We start from the raw sequence: 11,541 nt of genomic DNA on the forward strand, positions 1-11,541 counted from the left end.
GAAAAATAAAGAAAAGCCGGAAAGTGAAAGTGTTGACGTTATGAAACCAGCTGCAGTGATACCAAACCAAATAGCCAGTCGAAATGTACAACAAGTATTGCCAGTACCAATGCAATTCGCATTTTCCAATACATACGCAGGTATGTTGGCGGGTGGACAAAAACCGAGATTTCCCAAACCAAATGGACAAAGCGGTCCGAAAACCGGACAACAAACGGGGCAAACTAGCACACCGGCAAAAACCGGGACAGAACAATTCATTGGAGCTTGTTTTCATTGCCAGACAGTAGGACACCGAGCAAAAGACTGTCCTCAAAGGATCTGTTTTAGGTGTCATCAACAGGGACATTATGCAAATCAATGTTCAATGAAGCCGGCGGAAGAAGAGTTATGCTTGGTGTGTAAGACACCAGGTGTAAATTTTCTAAATTGTCCAAATTGTGCGGCCGTGCGAGCAGCTCTGGGAAACAGTGTATGGGGGGCACAGAACAGTTCTGTACCCCCCTCCAACTTGATCGGACAGTAAAAAGTACGGTTAGAGTAACTAGTAATCCAGAGTCAGAGATTAGAGCAGAGTGTGAAGTAGAGAAGACGAATTAATGTCGAGATATGTATGTCCCAAGTTGTAGTTGGGTAAAAAATGAACAAGAACTAGAGTTAGAGAAAAGAGAACAAAATAAGGGTAGTTTAGAGCCAGAAATAGGTGTTTGAAAGATAAAGAATAGAGTGTGGGACTAATTGTCCAGGAGTGACCCCAGTACATATAATCCAGGGGAGGGGAGAGGCTGTGAGGGTCACAGCTGACCTAAACCTGAGTACAGAAGAGGACGTAGACGGAGCAAGAACAGAGAATAGGTATTTCTTTGGGATGTCCATCTGAGGGAAACAGTACGAAGCACTATTCGACCCAGGCGCAATGATCTCGATCATAAACTCCAAAGTAGCAGAACCATACAAAAACCGGATTCAACCTTGTGGAACTGCAGTCAAAAGTGCAATTGGGGGCATTACTGAAGCGGCAGGACTACTTAATTTGGATATAGTAGTTGATGGCCATGCGAAGCGTTTTAGAGTAAAGATAATGAAATCACTGGCACAAGATATCATTTTAGGAATTGATTTTTGTAAAGCCTGGGAGATGGAAGTGAAACTTGGAGAAGGTCTGTGGAGAGTATTTGGTGGAGCTTGGCATGAGTTTGGAAGTAAACAAGGAGAAAAGGAAGAAGAGTGGATATTTGCCGAGTGTGCAGGTATTTTAGCACTTGATGAACAAAAAGACATCATTCAAGCCATAGTCTAGAAATGGGTCTTGCCAGAGTAAGAAGAACACGGAATGACGGACTTGACAGAACATCACATACGTGTTACAGATGAAACACCTGTGCAACATGCTGTCAGAAGGATGTCTCCAGCCATGCTAACTTGGGCTCAGGGCAACGCTGAGAAATTGTACAAATTAAAAATAATTAAACCATCTGCCAGCCGTTGGAGGAGCGCGCCAGTGATCACGAGAAGAGGAGCAAAATGTAATGACAATTTCGTCAATGTAATGACTATCGAGATGTCAATAAAGTAACGATCAAAGACGGATATCCACTACCCTCAACTGATTACATCCTTGACAAGCTCCGTAAAGCCAGGTATTTGTCAAAAGTAGATTTAAAATTGGCATATCACCAAATCCCAATGGCCGAGAAAAGCAAGAAATATACCGCTTTCACTATCCCAGGTTCAGGCTTATGGCAATTTCGAAGGATGCCTTTTGGACTGATGAACGCTCCAATGACGTTCCAGAGATTAATTGACGCCTTATTAGGACCGAAAGTAGAGCCATACGTTTTCGGATATCTGGACGATATAATAATAGTCACGGATGCTTTCGAAGAACATGTAAAATGGCTCGAAATTGTGTTAGAAAAACTAAATAAGGAGAAATTAATTGCAAACCCGGATAAATGCGAATTCGGTTGTTCCGAAGTCACGTATTTAGGATATTTGTTAGACAGCGAAGGCCTGAGACCGGATCCGAAGAAGACAGAGCCAGTACAAAATTATCCAGAACCGAGAAATGTCAAACAACTCCGACGTTTCCTAGGTATAGTAGGATGGAACTCCAGATTTATACAAAATGACAGTGAGATTAAAATACCATTACTAAAGTTACTACACAAAGGCCATTGTTGGGAATGGGAGGATGAACAGCAGGAAGCTTTTGACCAGTTAAAACAAAAACTGACAACTGCGCCAGTGCTAGCACTTCCTGACTTCACCAAGAAATTCACAATACAATGTGATGCCAGTAACTTTGCCATAGGAGCGGTATTAACCCAAGATTTTGAATATGGAGAACATCCGATTATGTACATTAGTCGTGTGTTGACTGAGCCAGAAAGGAATTATAGCGTGACTGAGAAGGAGTGCCTGTCGTTGTTGTGGTCGATAAAAAAGTTTAGGCCATACATTGAAGGGTATAAATTCCATGTGATCACCGATCACAGTGCCCTAAAATGGCTTAGGAATTTGAAAGATCCGACAGAACGCTTAGCCAGGTGGGTCCTAGAGATGCAGCAATGGGACTTGGATATTGTTCACAGAAAAGGTGCACAACATCATGTCCCAGATGCGCTGTCGAGACTACAAGAAGATAAAGAGGAGTTCGTAGCCGCGTTTGAATCCGTTGAGGACCAATGGTACCTCAAACGCCGTGATTTAGTGAGCCAGCATCCTCGGAGGTTTCCTGGGTGGATCGTAGAAAACGAAAACCTATATCGACATCGCAGTGATCAACTTCTACTGCCGATAAACGTAAATAAGGATGGCTGGAAACTAGTAGTGCCAGAAGAATATAGGAGTCGAGTGATGGAAAACGCACATGCCCTAGCATCAGCTGGACACTTGAGAATCGAGAAAACCTATGACCAAGTAGCACGAGAGTACTACTGGCCAGGCATATGGAACGATGTTCACAACTATGTGACTCATTGTGTTCTGTGCCAGATACATAAAGTATCTCAAGCCGGACCAGTTGGATTGATGGGCCAGAGAATTGTCGAGAGACCGTGGGCTGTAGTGGCTGCTGACACGATGGAGTTCCCACCGAGTAAGAGCCGTTGTAAGTACCTGGTAGTGTTCCAGGACTTGTTCTCGAGGTGGATAGAAGTAAAGCCACTGAGTTCAGCTGATGGGAAATCGGTAGCAAAAGCATCCAAGAAATTGATCCTATTTCAATAGGAAACGCCTGAGTATTTGCTAACCGACAACGGTAAGGAGTTTGACAACAAATTTCTCAAAAACACCCTAGAGGAATATGGAGTCAAACACATCACCACACCACCTTACCACCCACAAGCTAACCCAGTAGAGAGGAGCAAAAGAACTCTAAAAACGATTAATCTCTACGTTCATAGGAGCTGATCATCGCGACTGGGACATTCATGTTCATGAATTCCGTCACGCGGTGAACACTGCTACACAGGCAACGACGAAAACGTCCCCCGCGTTTTTAAATTTTGGTAGACATCCGAAGTTAGTAAAAAGTTTGCGTAGAGAAGTAGAGAATAAGAGTCAAGTTGTGAAAATCGAGCCAGAAGAGTGGGTGGATAGAGTAAAGAGGTTTGATGCTCTGAGAGACATGGTAGCTAGGTTGATTGACAAAGAGAGGGTAAGTCAAGCTAAGTATTATAACAAAAATAAGAGAGATGTCATATTTAAAGTGGGCGATCTAGTATTGAGGCGAACACATAAACTGTCGAGCGGCGCACAAAAATTCGCGACAAAACTAGCACCGAAATACGCAGGCCCATTTGAGATCGAAAAGATGTTGTCCCCAACGGTATATGTCCTGCGTCCCGGTGATAGTCGTAGAATTCCGAAAATACATATATCCGAATTAAAAAGATACATAGAACCTAAAAATAAAAAATGATAAATTACTAATTAATTGAAATGTTTAGGAGAAAACCCAAATGAACAACCGAGCAGCCGTGAGGAAGAGTGGACAATGCCGTATGTGAACCAAGGTGGTAGGGGAAGACCTCAACGTACTCATGGACCATCTTCTGACTTCATAGCGACTCCCCCGAGCAGCAGAAGTGGAGGAAGACGCCAGATTGCCCATCGCTCTTTCCCTGAATTCCAACCAGGGGAGGAAAACAGAGAGCCGACGTCGTACTTGATGTTCCCCATAGTGGAGGAAACCGCACGGGAACCGTTATCGCCAGCCGTTGTCCAACCTGGAGAAAAGTCGCCAGAGAGAGAAGAAGAGGGAGCAGTAGGCCCGATAAGTGCAGCCGTATCACCAATCCCAGCAGAAGTGTGGTCGACTATTCAATTAGCGACTCTGGAAGAAGAAAGAAAAGCAGAGAAGACACCACGCCCTCAACAAACTCGTAGAATGCCAATCCGCAAACGAGACGATGAGAGCTGGGAATCTTTCGAGAGTCGTCTGGCCGAAGATAAGTTGGAGAGATTCATGACAAACGAAGAGAGAGGAACACCAAGAGCAACTAGGTCAAGATTTCCACAACCGGGACCACCAAATCGGCCAGAGAATCAAGGAGCGATTCCGAAAGCGAGAACGACCGAGAAAAGAAGCCAAGAGAAGGAAGCGAAGGAGAGAGAAAGACGATGGGAACCAACAACCAACAGGGCGAAGAACCTAAGACGACCTCTGAAAGTAAAAACGAGAGGAGTAATGTTTGGTGGTTTAAGACCCATAGAAACAGTGCCAATACTAGACCCACCGCCGTACGCGTCCTTTAATTGCTGGAGATTTGGGCACAACGCGGACAAGTGTACCAGTAAAATTAAAAATAAACACTGTACAAATTGTGGACGTCGCTTGGTAACTGTCTATGATTGTCCTCGTTGCAAAGTGGATTCACCGTCAACATTATTAACCGTTTGTCGCCAAGACGAGAGCATGGAACTGGAAGAGCCGGAAGAGTTGGAAGTCAATGTCGAAGTAGAAAACGAGCAGAGAGAAGAGGCCAGAGCTGTTTAAATAGAAGTAGACAACATTGAGGAGAATTCAGTAGAAAGGGCCAGTGTAGAAAATGAAAAAGCCGAAGTGTCAATTGTAGTCAAGGAAAAAGGAGCAATCATGTGATCTTGTGAACCAAATAATGGCACTGACTAGTGCACTACACGGCCAACCTTCTGAAACTATAAACATGGCGATTCGCCAACTCATTGAGAAAAGAAAGCAGAAGACAGGAGGAAAGGAGAGAAGTAACTAAGAGATACCAAGCCAAAGAAGTAGGATGAGCTATTGAAGCCACGATAGCCAGATAACAACACAACAACCATGCCGGAAACGTCGGAGAAATTACTCTGCCGGACCAGAACTCAAAAGGGGTATGAAACGAAATTATTTATATTATTAGTTTTCAATAATAATAATAGTCATGGGGAGGGGATTGTAACAGAGCGATTTTCTATTTATCATTATTCTGTTACATTCCTGAACCACGGCGAAATATGTAAGTGAGATAAAGAAGAGACCGTTCTATTCGGTCGTCGCATAGGTGCTGATTTCCTAGTGGGTCAGTGGGTTATATCGAGTTACTTTTCAGGTTCAAGGTAAAGGTCGGGAGTCAAGCCTGCGAGAGAGAGAGAGAGGCTGAGAAATAGTTTTAAGAATGAGAGAAAAGAGAGAGCGAAAGTACGAAAAATCCATTATTCAGCAGTCAAGAAGGAAATAAGACCGACATATTGGATTTTCTACCGGTTGCCTCGTGGTGACGCTCTTTCTCGAGTCCCTAGTTTTTTTGTCGAAATAAAACACACCGCGATTGTTTTTGGTGAAGTTACGAATTATTTTTGTTTCAGAAGAACTCAGTATTATTAAATTTGATTACCAGAGCTCCGGCTGGTGTTTGTTACGATTGTGATATTTGCTATAGTGTGTGGAAAAATAAAACTACTTGGAAAGATTCCAGCGGTGTTCTTTTCTTCTCGACGGAACCAATCTTTATCCCCGGCGTGTTATCAGGACATCGAGAGGAAGCAGGGAAGATTGCGGTAAAGAGTAAGTCTTTTAATTCAAATAAATTTGTCAGCCGTGTCTCGCCGCTGGTGTTTTCTGCTTGCCAGCGTTCAGGCAGAATATCCTCTGTGATAGAGAGAGTCTCAGAGGCGTTTGTTAAGATAGTTTATTAATTTCCTTTAAAATTAATTGGCGCCTGACAGCGAAATTTACTTCAGTAAATTTCTTTTCTTAAATTAAATTGTTGATCGCGTCAGATTTTGTTGAACGTTAGCAGAAAATTTAGATTATTATTATTTATTTAAATTCAATCGTCACAAAGGTCTCGTGGACAATTTCCTATGTATGAAGATTTATTTTTGTTATTAATTGTGTTTTAAAAAAATTCTCAAAAATCTTGTTTCTTGGCGATTTTTGGGTTATTTCTTTAAATTTTAAATCTTCATCTGAGGAAAATTGTTCACGAGGCCTTAAAGGAGAGAAATAAAAAAATAAATTTAATATCTCTATTTTTAATGAAATAACAGCAATTAACCTACAAAAAACGAGAAAAATCGAGTTAATATTAAAAACCCTCGACACATGATTTTCATTTTAGGCGAAAAATATTCTAATTTCACGTGTGAACAAATATCTGTAAAAAAAATTTTAGTGGCAAGACTTTTATGTTGAACTTTATCGAGACTCACCGTGCGAAGTCTTTTTCAAAAATCGATTACATTATTTATACAATATATACCTATGTAAAAAATAACTTAAATCGATATTAAAAACACGCGGAAAATTTTTTATTTAAGGTATCACATCCTCTGTATTATATATTAGTTTTTGAAAAAAATGTATAATTAATTTATGTTTATATTTGAGGCATTTTACGTGAAATGTCCTAAGTTAAAATTTCAACTTCTTGAAAAAAATTGAAACTCAGAGAATTTGTTGTTCTATCAAGTAGAAATGTGCCCCAAAAAATAGTTTTGATTTTTTCGAAAATTTGGAGGGGGTAGAGGGGTATCAATTTGACCAATTTTGCAAACACCGGCTACTTTGTGAATTTTTTCTGAACATACTTGTAATAGAAAAAAATTTTTAGAATATGTTTCTGAAAGGTTTTTTCGTCCTCTTTCCAATGGTGTGTTTTATTTTTTAATATTTTAAAAATTTACCCTAATTTTTGATAATGAATATTTAATTTTTAATTTCCCAAAAATCGATCCCTTTTTAGGGTTCCGTACACCTACGGTGTATCGGCGGAACCCTATTGGTGAGACTCTGTTGTCCGTAGCCAAATCATGTCCCCCCCCTAGCGGCTAAACTATTTGACCTAAAGAGCTCAAATTTGGTACAGATATGTATTTTCACACATAGATTACAGGAAAAATATAGCGAATGTGATTGGACGTGATGGGCATAGCGTTGTCAAGGAAATAACAAGATTTTTGGCCAAAAATGCATAAAAAGTGACCATTCCCCCCCCCCCCCTTAACTTCTAAACTATTCGACATGGAGAGCTGAAATTTTTCATGCTGGTGTATTTTTACTCGAATATTACAGGAAAAATATAGAGAACTTGATATGTAATGATGGCCATAGCGTTGTCAAGAAAAAACTAAAAAATTAAAAAAAAATTTTTTTTTCCTAAATTTTACATTATTTGACCTAATGAGCTGATAATTGGTATCCTAGTGTATTATTACAGTCTGACAACAAAAAATTTATTTAAGAAACTTTTTGAAAAAAAATCCAAAAAAAATTTTTTTTAAATTTTTTTTTCAAAAAAAAAAAAAAAATTTAATTTTTTTTAGTTTAAACAAGTGGCATTAAATATTTTAAGGAAGAGAGTGAAATTTTAAGAGAATAAATAAGAGATTGTTTTCTGACTTTAATTTCTTAACTAAAAATAAAAAAAAATTGGACAAGTGCGAGTTGTACTTGCACTGCAATGGCGGGTTCCGCACACAAATATTAAAACAATACTTGCAACATTGATCGGTAATTGGTAGAATTAAAATAAACAATTATAAAAATATATTAAAATCATTTGATAAAAAAAATAACTAAAAAAAATTAAAGTATTGTATATCTAATATTGTAAACAATAATAAGCAGAGGAACTATAATAAATTTTGAAAATTTTGTTCCTCTGCTTATTATTGTTTACAATATTAGATATACAATACTTTAATTTTTTTTAGTTATTTTTTTTATCAAATGATTTTAATATATTTTTATAATTGTTTATTTTAATTCTACCAATTACCGATCAATGTTGCCAGTATTGTTTTAATATTTGTGTGCGGAACCCGCCATTGCAGTGCGAGTACAACTCGCACTTGTCCAAATTTTTTTATAAATAAATTATTGCAAGCGAAAGCTAAGGTTTTTTCCTATCGGCACGTTTAAATTTTCAGAATGCCCTTTTTTGTTTTTGAGTTATTAAATTTCAAAGAATAAATTGCGTCCCGGGCGCCTCGTCTCACGCCGGTTGCCACGTGGCTCAGTGCAACCGCGATGCGGCGCGCCGCAATTTATTCTTTAAAATTTATAACTCAAAAACAAAATAAGGGCAATCTGAAAATTTACATGCGGATAGGAAAAAACCTCAGCTTTCGTTTGCAATAATTTATTTAAAGAAAATGGACCGATTTTTGTAAAATTAAAATTAAATATTCATTATCAAAAATTAGGGTAAATTTTAAAAATATTAAAAAATAAAATGCACCATTGGAAACAGGACGAAAAAACCTTTTAGAAACATATTTTAAAAAAATTTTCCCATTACAAGTATGTTCAGAAAAAATTCAAAGTAGCCGGTGTTAACAAAATTGGTCAAATTGACCCCCCTCTACCCCCTCCAAATTTTCGAAAAAATCAAAAATATTTTTTGGGGCACATTTCTACTTGATAGAACAACAAATTCCCTAAGTTTCAATTTTTTTTTAAAAAGTTGAAATTTCAACTTAGGACATTTCACGCAAAATGCCTCATTTATGAAAATGTAGGGGAGACTAGGGTAAACCCGCTCACTTTTTTTCAGGTCGGTAAAAATCTAGGAAATTATTCTCTAAATCAAAGTTAATTTATATCATTTGAAAGCTTATGATTTCTACTAAAAAAATAAAAAAGATTTTTTGATCTATCTTTTTTAGTTTTAATTAGAGAAACTTTTTAATAAACATATACTAAATTTCGAAATCACAATTTTCCAGGGTAAACCCGCTCACTTTATCTTTTTAAGACGGAATATTTTTATTTTATAAATATTAAAGTTCGTCTTATTCTCGTCTTAAATATGATTTATTATTGATAATTTATGAGTTATATAAACAATTCTATAAACAACAAATTGGTTTAATAAATAATGAACATAGATTTCATGAATTACAACTATGGATTTAAATAGTGTTATATTTTATTAAGAGAAAGTGAAATGTAGTTATAATTTTGGTTTTAATAAGTCATAAATTGTGTTATTGTTGAAATATAATACGTGGAATTATTTTATTTTAAATTTTAAATTTAAAACTAAGGGAGCGGCTTTACCCCGACTTCACATGAGCGACTTTACCCCGAGTGTATTCCTCACATTTCAGAATAACTTTAATTAAATCTTTTTAAAATAAGACAAAACTATATATGTACTTCAAAGAAGGACATCCAATAGCAACAAAAAAATTTGCCAGATAAATTAAGACTCAAAAATAATGATCGTAAAACTTAAAGATCCAAAATACGTTTTTTTCTAAAACCTCTAAAAACATTTGATTGTCTCTGATTCTATGTTGAATTCATGAAACTAAACGAAAGTTCGTTAATATAAGTTGAATGTTAAGTACTATTCACAGTACCAATATCTCCATCTTAAGTTGAGTTTATAGCGTAAAATCGCTAGTGAGCGGGTTTACCCCAGTCTTCCCTACTTTTCCCTCACACATTACTCACGCTTCACATGAAAAAAACGCAACTTTGATATCGAATATCTCTGGATCCTTGCGGTGAAATTCTTAAAATTTTGCAAATATTTCAAGAATAATAATAAAAACGTATAGTAAAATTTTTTTAAAAATCTATAGAAAAGCGTTTAGGGGATGTGATACCTTAAATAAATTCAAAATATATCATCTTTGTTACCCTATAATTTCGAATATTCCACAAGCATGCTCAAGACACATTAAAAAAGTTGTATCTCCGGTTACCATTAAAACAGTACAAGAATATGCAGACACATGACTGTGGACAAGTATTAAATAGTAATATTTTTCCGGATCTATACCAAATTCAAGATGAAAAACAGTTTGCCTTTCTGCATTATTTTGTTTTATAAGATTTGTCACATGTGGAATAGTGTGTACCAAAAAATAAAAAATAACATTTCCAAAGAATCCACCTGAAAGATGACAATTTAAATTAAATAATAAATATTTAATAAATAAAATTAATAATGTTATTTTCAAAATTTTATTATCATAAAAAAATATCTACAAAAGCAAATAAAAGAGTAAAATCTGCATCTTTTGCCATATTTGTGTAAAATATCAGCTTCATCTTTTGACGTTAATATGTCCCAATCATTTTGCATTCTCTCAAAAATCATGTCCATCTATGAATGAAATGTAATAAATTATACATTACTTATTATTGATTAACTTTAATTCTTTGAATTGTATGGGTGATTCTTCTAAAAGACCTTCGTATTGTTTAAAAAATTGAAAATCGTAGAATAAAAATGAATTTTTTGAAAAATTCATACTCAAAACTATGTCAAAAAAATTAATGTAAACGATGATATTTAATTTGGAGACAATTGAAGTTATCTATCAAGAGAATCAACCATTTATCTTTCTTATTTCAAGCACTCAAATTTAAAGGATCATAATTTAATCTTATTACTTCTTTTTTGTGTAGATTGTTATTTATAAAAATTATTGCACCTATTAAAACATAACAAGTCGGTGGAATGCATCTAAATATTAAATCTAAATCACCAATTGCTGTTATCATGCCTGCAATCTAATATTAAAATTGTAATTGTTACAGTAAAAGCAAAAGAAGAAGATTCCATGTTAATATTATTATATTGGTTAATAATATTAATATATTAATTAATGTTTAAATACCTGTGCCGCCATATAACTTATTATAATCATCCAGTAAAAGGATTTGATTAGGACGTTTAGCCACATTGAATAGAAGTGACTATGTCCTGTCATATTTATAAAATTTTTGATAATATAGTAGTATGGATTCAGTAGGATGCTCATTTCTTCGCTTTTTACGCAGTATTGACAAAGTAATATGAGTGCGAGATCTGCTTTCGACCACCCCGACACATCGTTTAAGTCCATAACGAATCATTAAATATTTACGTTGACCTGTATTGATTTCCGAGAATTGCGAAAAGTAGCTTGTAATTAAATACTGTTTCTACGTTTTAGCTATAATTCTTGTCAGTGTATATGTAATTATAATAATAATAGGTTGCAGAAATCTTAACTTCGTAAAGAAATGTAATTGCTTCCTTAAATTATTAAACATAGTTTCTGATACTTCTGTAGGGT

General features: G+C 36.0%; 1 protein-coding gene across 1 annotated transcript in view; it reads right to left on the bottom strand.

Annotated features, from left to right (window-relative positions):
• LOC122510643 overlaps positions 1-11,328 on the bottom strand; it is a 34,457-nt gene extending 23,129 nt beyond the window's left edge. The window contains exons 1-4 of the mRNA XM_043625420.1: positions 11,101-11,328; positions 10,874-10,993; positions 10,466-10,583; positions 10,115-10,370 (exon numbers count right to left, since the gene is read on the bottom strand). Of these exons, the coding sequence (XP_043481355.1) occupies positions 10,115-10,370; positions 10,466-10,583; positions 10,874-10,993; positions 11,101-11,328 (722 nt within the window). The remainder of the gene's footprint in view (positions 1-10,114; positions 10,371-10,465; positions 10,584-10,873; positions 10,994-11,100) is intronic.
• Between the last annotated feature and the right edge of the window lie 213 nt (positions 11,329-11,541).

This window comes from Leptopilina heterotoma, unplaced genomic scaffold, assembly GCF_015476425.1.
Source record: "Leptopilina heterotoma isolate Lh14 unplaced genomic scaffold, ASM1547642v1 Lhet_712, whole genome shotgun sequence".
Classification (NCBI taxonomy): Eukaryota; Metazoa; Arthropoda; class Insecta; order Hymenoptera; family Figitidae; genus Leptopilina; species Leptopilina heterotoma.